The sequence below is a fragment of the Hevea brasiliensis genome, chromosome 3 (genome assembly GCF_030052815.1).
Source record: "Hevea brasiliensis isolate MT/VB/25A 57/8 chromosome 3, ASM3005281v1, whole genome shotgun sequence".
NCBI classification, from domain to species: domain Eukaryota; kingdom Viridiplantae; phylum Streptophyta; class Magnoliopsida; order Malpighiales; family Euphorbiaceae; genus Hevea; species Hevea brasiliensis.
Genome location: NC_079495.1, coordinates 3,641,320 through 3,659,171, shown reverse-complemented (window position 1 = coordinate 3,659,171; position 17,852 = coordinate 3,641,320). Strand labels below are relative to the sequence as shown.

The 17,852-nt window shown below is 32.1% G+C and overlaps 1 protein-coding gene across 5 annotated transcripts; it reads left to right on the top strand.

The window, feature by feature from the left end:
* The first annotated feature begins 2 nt into the window (after positions 1-2).
* On the top strand, positions 3-5,762 carry LOC110657233 (CAAX prenyl protease 2). Of its 5 annotated transcripts, none has more exons than XM_021814373.2 (9): positions 3-273; positions 371-430; positions 578-790; positions 1,333-1,444; positions 1,788-1,859; positions 2,091-2,153; positions 2,908-2,985; positions 5,166-5,252; positions 5,483-5,762. In XM_021814373.2, exons 1-8 carry the CDS (start codon positions 67-69, stop codon positions 5,210-5,212), a joined length of 852 nt encoding a protein of 283 aa, XP_021670065.2. In that variant the 5' UTR covers positions 3-66; the 3' UTR covers positions 5,213-5,252; positions 5,483-5,762. The 5 variants fall into 5 exon arrangements, with proteins under 5 accessions (XP_021670065.2, XP_021670062.2, XP_021670063.2 ...); XM_021814370.2 differs by having other exon boundaries at positions 5,479-5,762; XM_021814371.2 differs by having other exon boundaries at positions 5,400-5,762.
* The last annotated feature ends 12,090 nt before the right edge of the window (positions 5,763-17,852 follow it).

The window sequence follows — 17,852 nt, the reverse complement described above, 5'->3', positions numbered from 1 at the left end:
AACGGCCCTGACGCTGCTAAACTCAAAATCTCTGTTCACTGTCTAGGGTTCGAGAATTCGAAGAAAATGGAGCAAGAAACCGGATTGTCAGAATCCGCGGCGGTGATAGCCTGCGCGGCCATGACTTTGTTTTATGTGGCTATTCTTTATGCTCCCAGTTTGATCTTACGGCTCCCACCTCCGTCCTCTCTCAAGGAATTCATGATCCGACGGTTCGTATGCGCCGCCATTTCTTCGATTGTGTCTATTGTTTTCTGCTCTCTTATCCTTCCTGTAAGCTCTTCTCTTCTCTGCACCACTTCCTTATTGCTTACTTTTGGTCTAATTTTGCTTAATTGCTGAACTGCTGTGGAATGCTTAATAATGTTAGATGAGTAGCAGGGAAGCATCTCATTTGCTTGGCGTTTATGGAATCCGGTTGGACCATATTGTGAGTATCATGCTTCGAACATATTGGTCTTTTGTTTTAGTTGCATATGGTAATTTTCGCTTTTCATTCTTGTATAATCTGCAGATTGGAAAAGGGTGACTGATTGATAAATTTGCATGTTGAAATGCAATTTTATGTATGAAACAGTGGCAAGCGGTGGTCTTTCCTATTTCCTTGACTTCTTTAATGTACGCTGGATCTTTTTGCCTCAAGTTATTGTTATTGGTGGAGTCATGGAAGGAGCATTTGAATGAGTGTGGAGGATTTTCATTTGGCTACATCAAAAATCTCATGCAAAACTTCATTGCTTGGATGTCTTCAACTTCTTCTAATGTTCTGGCGTGGCGCAATTATGTAGTGGTTAGTTTCTTTATCATTCTAGATTGTTGGTTTTCTGGAGGATATACTGTTGGACTGCTTTAAATATTTTGTCATATGCGATTGGTTTTATGCGTGTATGCATGAGTGATTAGTGATGTCTGTTGTTTTTAATTCTTGACAAATATTACTTTGGTTGGAAGGTGAACTCCGAGTCATGTGATAAACTCAACTCAACTAATCCTTTATCCCAAATCCGAGTTATGTGATAATATTGAGAAATTGACCAATGTAAATTATGTCTATAGTGTTTATACGTCCCAAAGTAAGTCTTCATTCCTAAAATTATTTTTGCTCTGAAATGATATTTAACCTTACCACATAATGCAGGTCCCTCGTCCTTTTTCTGTAATTGTAAACTATTGAATTTTTGTATTTATTTTTGTGATGAATAAGTGGATGGGTTATTTCCTCCAATATGAGCTCCCATCATCGTTTATTGTCTTCTGTTCTGTTGGAAGTTGATTGTTTTTAAGGAAAATATAAAATTCTCCATTAAATCAATCCTTGGCTCTGCTGCACAGGCTCCATTAACAGAGGAATTGGTGTTTAGAGCATGTATGATACCTTTACTTCTGTGTGGAGGATTCAAGATCTACAGTGTCTTTTTTCTCTGCCCTATTCTTTTCAGCTTGGGTAAGTTAATAAGTATTAGCAAATACATGTATATTTCCTTCATACCTTCTTCTCTATTAATATGTATTAGCAAATACATGTATATGTCCTTCATACCTTCTTCTCCTTCTGCTTACTTTTCTGTCTAATTCTGTGTTTATTGATGCATTGTTGGAAAATAATATTTTGGTTCCTTTGTTAAGTATTCATGTTCTCAATCTAACATACAGTTCCCATTTTTAGAGTTTTGATTTCAGCTTCTGATGGATGCATTGAGCATTTTGTTGCTAATTGTATGCCGTGTCTGATACAAAGGTGGATTTTTTGTGAAGCAGTCTTGCTGACTATAATCATTATTGTACAGCACATTTAAACCATTGGATGGAGATCTATGTCAGGCATAACTACAGTATGCTTAAGGCCGCCATGGTTGTAGGTACATCGTGCTTCTTGTTCTTTTGGTTAGATTGATGCCATTTTTGTAGTTTAAGTTTTTAACAACTCTCTATGTATGAGCGGCTTCTTGGTTTACATTATATATATGTCTTGGTTATCTTTACAAATTATTGATTCATTTTTTGGGAGAAGAATACTGAGAGGAGACTTTTTTTTTTAATTTAAGTTGTCAATATCTCATTGGTGAGTGGATTTTATTTATGTTTTTCAGGTCTTCAGCTTGGCTACACTGTGATTTTTGGCTCATATGCTTCTTTTCTTTTTATTCGAACAGGTAAGTAATTATTTGTTAATAAGTATCAAGTAGTAGTCTAGTAGTAGTAGATACATTTGTTTTACTACATTTCTATTAACTAGAGGTCTATTGCTGGTTTTAAAGAGATTCTTTCTAGATAGACATGCTCATGCTGCTATTTTTGATCTGGGATAAATAAAAATAATTGTGAAGTTTGCATCTAAACTGCTGTATGGTTAATTAGTAATGTATCAATGAATGAAATTCTTTTATTCTTGTTTTATTACTCTGTTGGATTTGGGGTCATAAATTGATAATAGAAGGTTTTAAGGCCAAAGATTCTGTTCACCAAACTCGAGATCATGGAGAAATTGTAAAGCATGGATTAGGACTAAGTAGTGCCTTTAGTGGTTAAGTAAAAACTGCAGCAACTAAAGTTTTGTTGGAATCAATTTCTAATGATCCAGATGGATATACTCTGATTCTGACATGTGTAAGAGGGGAAAAAAGGAAAAAAAGAATTTTAGTGTTAATTGAGTGATTAGTCACTTCAAGAAATGCTTTCTTTTGCATATGAACTGGTGACTTCTGAATGATGGCTGTTATTTAGTCCTTATTAAGTACCTTCAACCATCTTGACTAAAGTACCTAACCTGTGCAAGATATTTAAGTACCAAGTTGGTGCTATTTGTCGGACAATGCCTCTCTGCGACTTGCCTGGTTAATAGAATAGTTGATAGTTAATTCTTCATTACAGGGTTGCTTACTTTCTGTATTTTGGATATCTTTGCAGGGCATCTTCTAGCTCCATTAGTTGCTCATATATTTTGCAATTTTATGGGATTGCCTGTGCTTTTTGCAAGGAGTAAAGGTATGTGAGTAAAATTGAAGACATAAATATCATTTGTGACAGATTTTTTAGAAGGGAGGCAATTTGCCAGGGCAAGATTTTTCAAAACTTATTCATTAATTGAGTCACTGCTCTCAATACTATTCATTTTTTATTTTATTTCAGAAGTTCTCATTCTCTTAAAAACTGCTAAAAAAAGGTATTTAAAAAAAAGAGCAACTGGAAAACAGAAGTCTTAAAACAGATCTACTTGCTTTATTTTATGAGGGTGCTTCTTATATCTATATATTGCAAGTGGCTGTTGACATGTGTTTACTCATTTCTTTTGCGAAAGTCCTCCAGCTTTGTTTGATGATCTGTTTGTTTCTTAACAGACTGTTTCTCCTAGTTAAATTCTTTGAACTTAATATATCCCCAATATGTTATGTTGAATTTTACCTGTAGATTGTCATTGTTTCAGGGATAGTGAGTCTGGCATTTGTAGCTGGAGTTGTTTCCTTCCTGTGGCTTCTTTTTCCACTTACACTTCCAGATTTGTACAATGATAGAACAAATAATTGTAGATGTTGGCATGGATATTGTTCCTGGAATTAAACCTGTCACATCTTAAGGAGCAAACTTGTTTCTTCACACTACTGATTCCATGTTCTACTTTTTCTTTGCTGTTGTGAGGTTTTTTATTCTTTTTGTTCCATTAAGTTTAGACCAGGATTGCATGGACAAAAATGATATTCTAAGTACTCAGATATTGAACAACATGAAGCATAAGATTCTGTACATGGACAGTTATGTTGAATGGAAAATTGACGAATGGTGTTTGCCAAGGGTGAACATCCAGATTCCAGTGACCTGTAGGGACCAGCATAGATTTTAACAGTACCGGATTTGCTCCGGGAAACACACTCCACTGAAAAACTCCTATAATAACAGTGCCAGACGTACTCCTATCTACTGGGTGACCGAAGAAACCTTAACCAATATCTAAGGATGCCATTTTGGTGCTGCATAGAAGTAGCCAATATCATTTGGAGAGCGAGAGAGAGAGAGAGAGAGAGAGAGAGGGGCATATATATATATATATATATATATATATATATATATATATATATATATATATATATATATGTTATTTCGCTTAATAAAAAACTAATAATTTCTTTAACAGGAACATATTAGTTATTTATTTAGATTTTTTTTTATTTAGATTCAATCCATCATAGATTTAAAAAGCAAGATGCGGGGTGGGACTTATTTATAAGTTTCACATATTTGTACTTAATTTCATAATGAATCAAGTTTAGATTAAAATTTTTCTATTTAACTTACATACTATAATTTTGTCGGTAAATGTTACTAGGTAACCAAGCAAATGGTCAAAAAAATATCCATAAATATTTACATTTGTTGACAAAAAGCATATACCAGTGAAGACTAATTCACTCCGTTTCTGATACTTAAACTTGTAAAAAAAGAACATGCATTTTCAACTGATAATGAAATTGTGATAATAATAACATTTTTTTTCTGCTATCTTGAAATTCATCTTCAACAAACCGATGGCTTTCAAAAAACTGAAAAGTTGCACCAAACCTGCTCATCGTGATATATACCCAATTGTAAAATCACATGAACAATTACTAATTAAATAGATTAAATATTTTATAAAATTCTTTTAGCAAACAATATTTGAATATGCTACGTACACATGCAGGTAGTTTCTGAATGAAAAATCTCTTTTATGCTGGTCGCTGAGAGAAATTCTATTCTAAGGCATGTTTCTTAGCTTTCTCCTGCGTTGTTTAGATTCCAGCAATTCCAACAACTTAAACTGTGTTTGTTTCTATCTAATTAGGTGATTCTCCTGGGTATCATTGTGAATTGATTTACTTTTATGGCACTTAGAATTCATTGCTTTTTAAACAAAGTAAATCTAAAAACCTCGATGATTTGATTGAGTAGCGAAACTTGGAATACGTAGATATGTCGTTCGACAATTTGTTTCTTTGAAGGTAAAATCACTGCTTTCTCTGCTGGATGGTTTTTCCAAGTTTTTTCTCATTCTCTTTTTCACACAATCCACACTATGAATTTTCACATTGGAGCTATAATCAGATTTAAATCCAAATCAATAAGTTGAAATATCAAATTAATCATCAGTAATTTCTTACGTGATGATCTTGTAATAGAATTATTTTGTGTAGGCATTGTTGTGGGTGATGAAAGAAGATGTGGGTCATGTCATCGTTGAGTTTTGTGGCATTTCTGAACATCCTTGTCAAGAAGTCAAGGTAATCTTCTGATTCCATTTTGTTCCTTTATGTCGCTGCATATTTTGATACATGGAGCTACTCTTTTCTTGAATGCTGAAATTATTTTCAAGTAATAGATCTTTAGAATTTCTGTAAGATTAAGATTTGAGAGAGCGTACATTGCAGAGATGAGCTTATTGATTAACTTTTGTGCAATAACTGTGGAATCTGGACCTACATTTTTCTTTTTCTCCTTGGTCCAAAGGCAGCAATATGTTGAGTTATTTTTCCTGGTCCAAAAAAGGCAACAATGAGCTGCTAGCTGCATAACAAGTATTAGGCTTTTCCTGCCTCTATCCGGCCAGCCAGTGGCACCTATCCGAGGTCTCTATAGCAAGTCACATAGACTACACTTGCATTGCATATCTCTCTAAACTATCACAGAGAAATCTTGCTTCCATTCCATCTTAGGTGTCTGTAAGTATAACAAAGAAATACCTTATGTAACGTCCCATTGCTATGGTAATATTTGACATTTGATGACCTGAAGTCTACTTTGCTTTGTTTGATTCACCAGAAGATGAATGCAATGGACACTTCAATGGATAGTAAAATTTGTCATGGGTTTTTAATACTATTTAATTTGAGTTAGGATTTTAAAATTCAGGTCAACATTATTGGGCTTGGGATTATGAAATAATATAGATTTTGCATATAGAATTAGAAACAAGATTAACATATCAAATAAAATAGGAACTGACATCCTATTCCATCTTATATTTGGCCTAAATCTTTTAGACATAAGTCTATATTTTGCCTTCAAACTTCATAAAATTTTCGAATGTGGTCCCTAAAAATTTAATTTTTCACAATTAAGAACGTGAATATACTAGTTAATATATATATATATATATATATATATATATATATATATATATATATATACACACTAAAACAAAACAAATGCTGACGTGATTACTGGGTTATCAGTTGTTTGGATTGAGAGTAGGGAACAGTTGTAAACTCTTGAGGGTACCTACCATATATACACACACACCTTCTATTAAATGCCCATTTCTTTTACAGTGACGCCCCATGTTTTGGCTTGCAATATTAAGGTTGCATTGGGATTATGATTGAGAAGCTAAAAACTTGCTTCGAAACTATTTTAAATATTATTAAAAAATAATTTAAAAAATATTATTTAATTATGTTAAAGTTTTTATAATTAAAATATGCTAATTATTTAATTGGCTTGCAATATTAAGGTTGCATTGGGATTATGATTGAGAAGCTAAAAACTTACTTCCAAACTATTTTAAATATTATTAAAAAATAATTTAAAAAATATTATTTAATTATGTTAAAGTTTTTATAATTAAAATATATTAATTTTTTAATTTTAAATTATTTTTTAATACTCTTTAATTGACATATTTAAAAAGAGATTTTTTTTAATAACAGTTTCAATATCAGTTATTTTATTAGTGCTTAAAATATGAATAAAGTTGATCATTAAAAAAATGTATAAAATTATTTTATAGAACCACATTAGAAAAGCTTATAAAATTTAAGGGAAATTATTGGACATAAGCACATTTTTTACTAATAATAAAAAATTCTATCTCATGTATAAAAAAATAAGGAAAAGTTCCACAATGGATGTCTCTTAAAACTGATACCCTTAAAAAACTTGAAGACATCACCATTATTTAAGGATTATATTCAGCAAGTGACAGTAAGAATATTACAGAGAACCACCAGTCAAAATTCATTACAAAAGAGCGTATCTAACAAAATTATATTCGAAGATTGCAATCTTCATAGGATGGATTACGTATAATTCAGATGGGAACTGGAACTGATTATTTTGGAAAAATTTTCTGTATTTTATTGTTTTAGTGGTTTTGAATCGAGTCCTGTCGTCAGATGATCCTGTACTAGGTCTTCGAAGAAGATCTAAGTCATTATTCCTTGACTTACTTCCAGCTTCGCAATTGACTTGCCGAGTTGGTGACTAGATTCGGTAGCCTCAGAGGCCAGTTAAGTGCATGTCCCTTGAGAGTAGAGGGGTTTCTTGGATATTCATATGTGTTTTTGATAAGACATTCTTTATGTTATCTGGATATGGTGGTCAACCGGCCGATGCCATGAGGCTAAGGTCATGTCCATGAGTGGGTTACCACTTACCACTTCCTTTCAAACGTAATAAATTCTCATTGACTTCTGATTCTTTTAAGTTTTGATGACGTTACCTTTGATTAGATCCTCCCACCAAACAGAATCCATATGAAAAGCCCTCCCTTTCTAATCTTGTGGTATCCCATTTTTTCTATTCCCTCTGGAAAAATAAAAAGGAACGGAAAAAGAAATGGCATCCCGAGGCCTTCACTAACTGTATCCGAGAAAGAAACAAGAGCAACGTGCTCTAAGTTGTACAATCAATTAACGGTTATCTATTCAACAGAATTCATCTCATGCAAGCTTATGAAAATAGCTTGGAATTATCCGATATTTGATTACCGTTTGGAAGAGTTGGAATAAATATGTGCTATTATTTGGAACTGCGTTGCTTCTTTTGCCTTCTGATTCATTGGACTGAGCCCTTTCCGCTAACGAACATGAATGGGGGGGGATTGGTGAAGCGAAAAGTTTGGGTTGGGACAGAGACAACTAGTTGTTGAACATCTTTGTCATTCTGAATTAGGATACTATTAATCCAAATTGTATGCAATAGTAATATAGACAGTTGCATTATTTGTTTACTCTGTTTTTGTGTGTGTGAGAGAGCGGAAATGTAAAACTACAAGATTATATTGCTTTTTAGCTGATAGCTTTGATATATAGTTCAGAAATCCATATCTTAACCCCTCCAAAAAGAAAGATGAGATAAACATGGAAATAGAAGTAAAAGTAACCCTGGTAGGAAGATATTTCCATTGTCCTATGACTGAAATTGGAATAACTACTACTGTTGGGACTACGATTTTACACAAAAAAGGCAAAGGCAGTCCTAGTGGGGTCATGATAATCTATCCAGCTGAATCAGTTAGTGCCGGAATTTGCAGGATTATGGGTGGAACTGGAGCCAAGATTGAGATCAAGAATAGTGTTGTTGGAGGCATTGGCTTTTGAATTAGCCTTGGAGAGCTTCTGTTTCAGCTCAGATAGCAGTGCTTGATTCTCCTGGTTGAGAATCTGTGCTTTCTTCCTTAGCTTCTCATTCTCTTTCATTATGTGGCAGTTCTGCAGGTACAGCTTTGAGTTCAGTCTCTCCATGAAAATGAAAAAAATTAAATTTTCAAACTGCCTGCAATGCCCCTGAATCAAAACAACAGTATATTAATATTGTGAAGAATAAGAAGACTGTCCTAGCTAATGTTCTTTATTCTCTACAACACATGAAGACAGAAGACAGTATTTTAATACTATATTTTAAAAAGACAGGTATTTTAAATTACCTGAAAACATAGAAGCAAATAAAAAATAGAAAATTTAGATATGAAATAAATAAAATACTTGAATATATGATGGCACATCACAATACTTGCATCTAAATAAAACAACACAGATTGCCTCAGAAATTAGAAAGCAATAGCACAAGGAAATTAAAGTTTCTAAAATATCGTGAGAGAAAGAAATGGAAATTATCAAGTGGCCTTGAATTGACATTGAACAAAAACTGAAATCATATTAAGCCACCAAAAGTATTGCCAAAGAAGTTAGATACAAAGGAAGAGCAGAGTCAGCAGGTCCACGATACAGTAGAATGTTTAAGAACTAGTCTTCCCTTGGGATTTTTCTTTCTTCTTACCTTGCCAGGTCTAGTAATGACAGTTAAAAGGAAAAACCAAAAACAAGAGAGGAAAGGCAGGGCAAGTGAAGGGCAAAGAACAAATTAATATGTTTGGACCACCATGACGAATATATAGAGAGCAAGTGGGTTGTCTAGAAGATAAATGAAGCAAATATAGAGAAGGAATATAAGTTGTCCAAATCTGTACTCATCATCAAATTGGTCTCTTTCGGTTTCCCAAACACGAAAGAAAAGGATAAAGGTTTTACCAATACTGACCACAGAGTGAAGTGTGTGTGTGTCTACATAAAAGATTCAGATTTGTTTGTCTATTGCAATATGGTTCTTGCCCTGTATGTTAATATGAAAGAGCGTATAATCTTAATATAAAGGAATAGGCCGAAAGTGTTATAACATAAATAAAGATAAAGAAAACAACCTCAGAGCTGGAGAAATACAAAGAGCCCTCCCGCGAAAAAGCTAGGAGATGCAAATATTGGAGAATCTAAAGAGCAAGCAATCAAAAAACAAACATTCCCTCCTCAAATTGACAGTGTTTTATTAGATAGACAAGGCAAAGTACTTCCAACAATGTGAGAATACCTATGTACTCTAAAATGTCTTATTTGATACAGAACAAGCAATAACCGACTAGAACTCACCAGAAAATCCCATGCACATAACCATGTCTACCTATCTTAGTGAAAGAAGGCAAGAAGAAACTCAAAAACACAGAGAAAAGAGAGAGAGAGAGAGAGAGAGAGAGAGGTGGGGGCCTCTCTTCTCTCTTTATCTTTTCTAAAAAGATTACCTTTTCAAGGTGGTTGGTTAGAGAGCCTTGGCCGAGGAAGCTATCTGTCTGGCTTGTTACAACTAGTAGCAGTGGTAATGTAAAAAAGAAAGTTTGGCGAATGGAGTGAGGGACAAAATGAACCAAGAGACTGTTAATATATAGAGCAAAAAGTTAAGAGTGAGAAAACTTGAAGAGAGAGAGAGAGAGGGGAAAAAGCATTACGGGTTGTGAGAGGAGAGTGCCTCTCTCTCCTGACACAACAATCATGCATGTGTAAGTGTAAGAGTAAGCATGGAGGGCGGCCGGTTAAGGCAAAACAATTAATGTTTTTTGAGTTTTTGTATGATGATGGTGATGAAGGATACAAGGTCAAGTGAATGATGGTGGTGCTAGTTTTTCTTTAGGGCATTATGGTCATAAATTTGGCATTGTGGTATTTAAGGGTCAATAATGGGATTTCGTCGCTAGGCCTTGTAAAATGATGGTGGGCTAGGTCGTCCCAAGATTCGCAATGATGGTTTGGATTGGTTCGAACCATCATCACCACCTCCACCCTCCCCCTCCTCTCTTCGCCACCATCATCAATTCTCTTTTGTTTTACTTCTCTCTTCTCCTCCTTCTTCTTCCTCTTATTATGTGACCATTGTGTTTTTCGCTTTCCAATATCATTATTTCTTGGCTTGGCAACTGCTGGCAATAATCATTTTTCTTGCCGTAATTTTGCACTGTTCCTATACCTCAAATCACAAATTAAAAATGGCTTGCTCCTCTTTGCCACTTGTTTCTCATTTCAAACTTCACTTGTATTTATCATTGTTAATAACTATTATATCTACGTCTAGAGTCTTATCAATAAATCATTTATCTACTTGTAGGTTTCATATGCACCTTATGGCAAACCCAAGTCATATTTCATTAGGGTCATCATTCTTTTGGTTTTCACTTTTCAACATATACTTGAATTAGAGTCTCCCTTTTCTAGCTCTATACTTACTTTAACAGCAGGAATATTATCATAATTAAACAGAGCATTAAATTGTGAAAAAGAAATTAAAGTTTAATCAATTCAATTTTTGAGCCATTGATTTTTTTCAATATTTAAATAATATATAAAAACGTATTCATATATATATATATATATATACATGAAAATTTAAGTCAACACTTTTTTTTTGTTAATTTGCTTTATTTATTTTCTTTACGTAAATTGACTCATTTTTCTTTATAGTGTTAGTTCATTAAGTTGGCTCAATTTTGATAAATAAGATTGAGGTATGTTATTGATGAAGTGCAATTTATTTCCAAAAAATACTCAAAAAAATCATTGTAGAATATTATGATAGATTTAAAATAATATGAAAGTCAATCTCTTATTTTATGATTTTCAATAAAATGGCAATAGAGTATACATGATACAATTAATTATTAAATAGACAGAAGATTTTCCAACTAAAAGGCAATTATAAGCCAAGAGAAAATGACTATCTTACCCTTACAGCTTTTGCAATGTTTGCTCAATTGATGATGTTTTGTTTGTTTTACGTTATTACAATCATAATTATAAGCATGAAATATCATAAGTTAAGGCGTATATCGCTGCCATATATGGAGAAGAGAAGGTGAGATTGAAATAATGGGTGGGGAGAGAAGACGAAGGGGGAAGGAGGTTGGAATTGGATGATAGTTGGGCCAGCCTCAGCCCTCATGGGTTATGAGTGCCTTAACGTGTAACATCATGGTTGACAGGGTGGGTGTTTTTGGATGGGTCTATTAAGGGTAAAATTGTTATATTATATTTAAGTGTGGTACTCTTCATGAGATAATATTATCTTAAATATATTAATTAACATTTATTAAAAATTACTTTTAAATTAAACTTAATAATTTTAATTATAAAATTTTAAAATAATATCTAAAATATATTTTTTTTTAAATAGACTTAGGATTTGCTTTGCCTTCAGGGTAATTATGGGTTCTTATTCAATGTGATCTTTGCATGGAAAATGTAAAATGACTAAATTACCCTTAACTGCTATTTGCCTGAATTCTTCTTTCCATGATATTTCATTATTATCATTAGAGATTTCTTGATTAATTAGCTCTAGCAACATAATTATCCTTTATTATCATCATTATCATTAAGCTGTCCTCCTGCAACTAACTTATAGTGGTTCAGCTTTCCTCAATTTATGCTAATTTTTACTTCCATGTACTGAAGACAGCTAGAACTTGACTTTTAGAAGTTGGTGTCTAATGGGGTCTCCGCCTAATCTTTAATTTTTGCTGAGATAAGAGAAGATCATAGATTTATTTATTAATTTAAAACAAAATTGGTCGCACTATGTTAAATTTGTTACCATTTTAGGCAAATAGATTAGGCCTACTTTATGATAAAGTGGAAAACATGTTTGTGGTGAAAGGGACATATAAGGGACATCCTTGTAGGACTTGTCTACGCTGCTTAGCACGTTGAGTTAAACCAAAAAGAAAATAGACTTGATATGTGATTCTATGAACAAAAACATTGTTTCTTCTAGCAGATTCTACTAATTTTTCTTCCTCTTAAAGAGGAGGAGTGTGATGGAGGGCATAGGGTGCAAGAACATAAGATTGCAACAATTTTTTTTTTTTTTCTGAACTAGAGTGACTGAGCTTGTCTGAATTGTCAGAAACACAGCCAAATTAGGACAATAAGTCACGAGAATCCTTCCAACATTATTGAATGTGTTTGATTTTTATGTTCAAAGAAAGGGAGAAGTTATGTTATTTTTCTGAAAGTGGATTGATATATTTGAAACAGCAAGCTGCAATAATTGATTTACACAGCCTAGCAGTAGCAATTATAGATGCTTATATAGTATGCTCTAAATGGACTATAACTATTAATATCAGATTTCTTAGAAACTCTCTGCTGACATGTTAGTTCTAAAAAGTTCTCTTTATTCATTTAATTTTTTTTATTATTCTTTTAATATCTTTGTTTTTTTAAGGAAATTTAGTTATTCATGTATTGGAATATTGGGGTTGGGAGGGAACCTGTGCCCTAGCTAGTCAGTCTTATCTGCTTGCTATTCAAACTAGGAAGTAGTCAACCAAAGGGGTATCAGGGGGGCAAAGGGGTCTGTTCCTTTTTTTTTTTTTTTCCAAAGATATAAGATTCATTGATTAGCCAATGTAACATAATGAATTTGAGCTAAAAGATTGAGGAGGAATGAATCCTCTAGCAAACATTTCCTTGCTAGATGCTGAGCTACAGCATTTCCAATCCTTTTTATATGAATAAAAGCAGAGTACTCAAGGTTAGAAGTCAACAGACAAATATCATCTATGATTCCTTGAATACGGATGTTACTAGAAGATCCTTGAGCAGCTTGAGTTACTATCAAAGAGTCACCTTAAAAAAGAACTTTAAAGAAACCACGAGATTGAGCAAGAAGGGCTGCCTCTCTGCATGCTAAGGCCTCTAGGATTAAGGGGTCTATAATACCAGGGAATCTTTTACAAACCAATCCGCGCAGAAGACTTGAAGCATCTCTAGCAATCGCAGCAACGGAACCTCTGTTTTGAGATGAATCCACAACAGCATCATAATTAATTTTGATCAAACCTTGAGAAGGAGGAGACCATGAAGTAGACCGTTGAGGGCGGTCCGTTTGTAGATGAATAGGAAGAGGCTGCAAAGAGCAATATTCTTCCCAATTTGACATAGCAGCTGAAATAATCTGTTGATGATTGAGCATTTGATTCCTAAACACTAAGTGATTCCCGCCCTCCAAATGTTCCACAAAAGGAATACCATCAACACCACATAATGATCCTCCATATTAATTTGGGTTGAGTGTGAATGGAGCAATGGTTTTTCACACTCTGTTCTTAAGCAGCCAATGATGGCAAGCCCCAAATAATAATGGATAATAATTGTTGGGTGTGGCTAATATAACCTATTAGGTGCATACACCATTAATGTTTATTTAATGCACATCACTTATATTGACGGATTACAATTAAGTGTGGCTAGAAAAAATTTATATGAAAATAGTTTTAATAATTATTAGATTAAATAGTAATATTTAAATTTATATAATTATTATTTATATTTTAATTAATTTTATATAAATTTTAATATAAATATTTGAATTAATGATTATTAAATTTATTTTTATATGAGTTTGAGCTTGTATTAGATGTGTCCATTACAATTTACAATTCATTAAATATAATTTACATCTATTTAATATAGTTTTATTATATAATTTATTATTAAAATTATACTTTTCAATACAATAAATATGCATTAAATGAACGTGTAATATAGTAATTTATAGATTAAATATTTATATTAAAACTTTAAAATTTTTATATATATATATATATATATAATTGAAATAATTACGAATTTTATTGTAAATATTCATTTTTATATAATATTAAACTTACAATAATTGCACTTAATGATTATCTTCCTCTCCTTTCAACTCCCAATTAAATAAATTTTGCCTTTTGCATCAATTTTGAGTCACCCTCGACAAAAAGAAAATTGGATTCATGATTTAAGCGAGGGAGAGAACGGGGAAAGGAGGTTAGGGCTGTTTTTATCATAAATGTGCATGGCAGTGCTCAAGAGATGTTGCACGGCCACAGATGACCGGAGCATTCATGAATACCCGCCAGCCACCGCCATCATTATCCTCTACACTGCCTATAAATACAATTTAGAGATACCCAACTAGTTAATGACCCTTTCAAATTTTACTTTTACCCAAACTGAAAAAAAATAAATAAATAAAAACCAGAGAAATTATTATATCACCCTGTAATAAGAGATTATATAATGAAACAGTAATATCCTGTTAGCACTTTATATGAAATGATAAGATAATAAGAGATGAGCAATTATATAAATGTAGTTACTAAAATTTTTAGAGATATAATTTGTTATAGCAAGTATGTAAATTTAGGGCACACACAATCGCACAATCACACAATATAAAAGAAAAAAAATAGTATAAAATTTATATAGTTTAATCATAAAGTCTACGTCTACGAGCAAAACGAGAGAAAAAAAAGTTTTACTATGATAAAAAAAAAAAAGTAAGATACAAGCTCTCAAATCCTAACTTCAGTGTGTTCTTGAATATTTTAAACTCTATCAATCTATGCCCTCCACTATTATCATAGACTTCATTTTTTATTTCAATCGATTTGCAATGCGAAACTTTCGAGTTTAGTCATAATTCGAGTTTATAGAAATATATTCAAAATTCAAATCACATGAGTGGACAATATGATGCTATACACGTGAAATAAAGGTTTAGAAATTTTCTTCATTGTAAACCCTTTTCTTTTGATTTACATCATGGGCGAATTTGTGATCTTATTGGCAGAGATTATGCTTTTTACCTGACCCACAAGCACAGGCACAGGTAAAGATTTGTGTTTCGTTTTTAACCAGCTAGCTTCTTCTTCCAAGTCCATGACCATATGGACATGGCCATGACCATGGGCATGACCTCATCAATACTGCAAGCCTTTTAAGTTTCTACTTTGTGAGGTCATATTTAATCATATCACATAATACCAATCACCCTGCATGGCTTTAATGATGAGAAATTACATAATTATGATTTTGTAAGTAAGTGCATTGAAACCTCCCTACACGTGAGCTTAGATTTAGCTCTTTAGGTTTAGGCTCCTGATAATTTCAACTTAAAAGTGGGCGATTTTGTAAAAATCCATTGAAACCCAACTTCAAGTCTTCAATGTAAATCCAATCCTTTTTGTTCGTTTGAATCTTAATTGACTAATGAAATTAATGTTAACTGTGAAATGTTTCAGATTTAGTGGTTGATTATCAAATTAGATCACCGATTAAATGATACTCTTAAAAAATAATCTTTAATCTATTCAGTAATTTGAAATTTAAGTATACATATAAAATTAAAATCGTGTAATTTTGAAATATAAGTGTCTTCTCTCACAAAATATAAAACTCACTGCTCCTTAGTTTATCACTGTAACTCTGTATTTATATAGAGCACTATATTTTAATGTTTTCTATTATAATTGTTTATTGAAAATTTAAAAAAAATATATTATTTATTTATTTTCGAAATTTATTATTAATCCAATGAAATTAAAAAGGGTTTCAATTAAATCTGCATGGAAACAAACAAAAAGTGTATTTAGAACGTATCTTAAATTGGGAATTAGTTTGGGGAGAAAAAAGAGAAGGGAAAAAAAAAAGTGATGAATCTTTCATTTTATTGTTTTTGGATTACAAAAAAGAAGTCAATTTAATCGGCTGAAACTTTTTCTTTTTCCGAATAAGACATTAAGCAAGCATAATTAATTAGTTATTAAGTGCAACTTATACACTATATAATTAATATTATTATTATTATAAATATAAAGTGGAATTTATATTTAAATTCATCCTAGTTATTGCCTGCTTCCACAAATAGGCATATTCAAGAAGAGACAAATTTGTGGCGCAATCTATTTTCTCAATCACGCTTTAACTCTAGCAAGCACTACTAAGAATGCTCTTGCAGGCTTTTTTAAAGGAACACATGCTAACATTATAGCTGTGATGCTTCTCACTAAACTGTTAAAAGATTGGTGTGGAATGGAATCTAGTAGTGCCTTGTCTGGGAAGCCAAGTTTCTATCGCTTTAACACTGCTCTCCTTTTCCTCTCTAATATATTAGGGTTTAAAAAAAAAATTGCGTAATGAAATCGTGTGTGTGTGGGCTTCGAGCTCTTCTCACCTAGAGGCTCAAATCCACAACCAACACTTTTTTAAGAAGGACAACGGGGTGGATGAGCATGGGATCGCTTCTCCATTCCCACCCTATAAGAGATCAAGAATTCAAGAGTGGAATGATTTCCTACATAGAATAACAATTTCTATTTTAATGTTGTTCCTCAATTAAATGCAAAACTCCTAATCAGATTAAAATAAAGATAATTAACATTATAAATAAGAGAATTATGAAAAATTTATTTAGTTTTATCCATAGACAGTAGCTACGCTAATTAAAAAGAGTGATTTACTAATTGCTGAGAATTTGACTTTGCCAATTGAAGTCCCATAGAGGAGAAGAAATTTCTCCCTAAAATGAAGAAAAGACATAGAATTCAAAAATATGAAATTATTATCTATTGGTGAGAGAATTTTTACTTAATCAGTTGAAGACATCCTTTTATGGTGTAGTAATTAAAATAGTAAATATATTAAATTATATCTATAAAAAACTAAAAATACTAATTAATATATTTACTATAAGTAATTTACTGTCAAGATTTTATTGGGTGTTATTAGCGTAATGAGTAAATAGCCTTTAACTTGTAATTGATATGATTATTTGAAAAAAGTGAAAAATGACATACTCCTAAATGTCACTTAAAATAAACCACATAAATATTGGTGATATAATTTATTAACTTTATTTCTTTATGATTTATACGCTTTAAACATTAATTTACTATTGTATAATATAAATTTATTTATTAAAAATAAATTATAAGTTACAAATATAAGTTTTAAAACGTAATCTTATTAATATACATATAATTTTATTTTTATTAAAATTATAATATTTAAATACACAAAAATAAATTATATTTTTAATAAAAAAATAATTATATTATTATCGGTATCGATAGACCTTCGCCCATCTCCGCTGTGCACAATATCAAGTAAGAGAAAAATGATCGAGTATTGAACAATGGCCATCCTTGCTGTTTTTATCATTTACAGAACCTTAGGAAGCCTCTAAACTACATTTTCTTGAATAACTAATATGTATTAGAGGATACTTTCATATGGACAGTGAAGACGTACACTTTATATCTCAGCTTAGGAACTCATTGCCAATCAAATTTGTATCTACAATAATAAATTCTGAAACTATTATTAAGAGCGAGAAAACTTTGATCAAGGTTTATTTAGTTATCTACCTACGCGTGAAAGGTATTGTAAGCCTCTACTTCCATTTTGAGCCACAAAAAAACCCAAAAGATATGAATTAGGGGAAGGAAGAAGAAAATC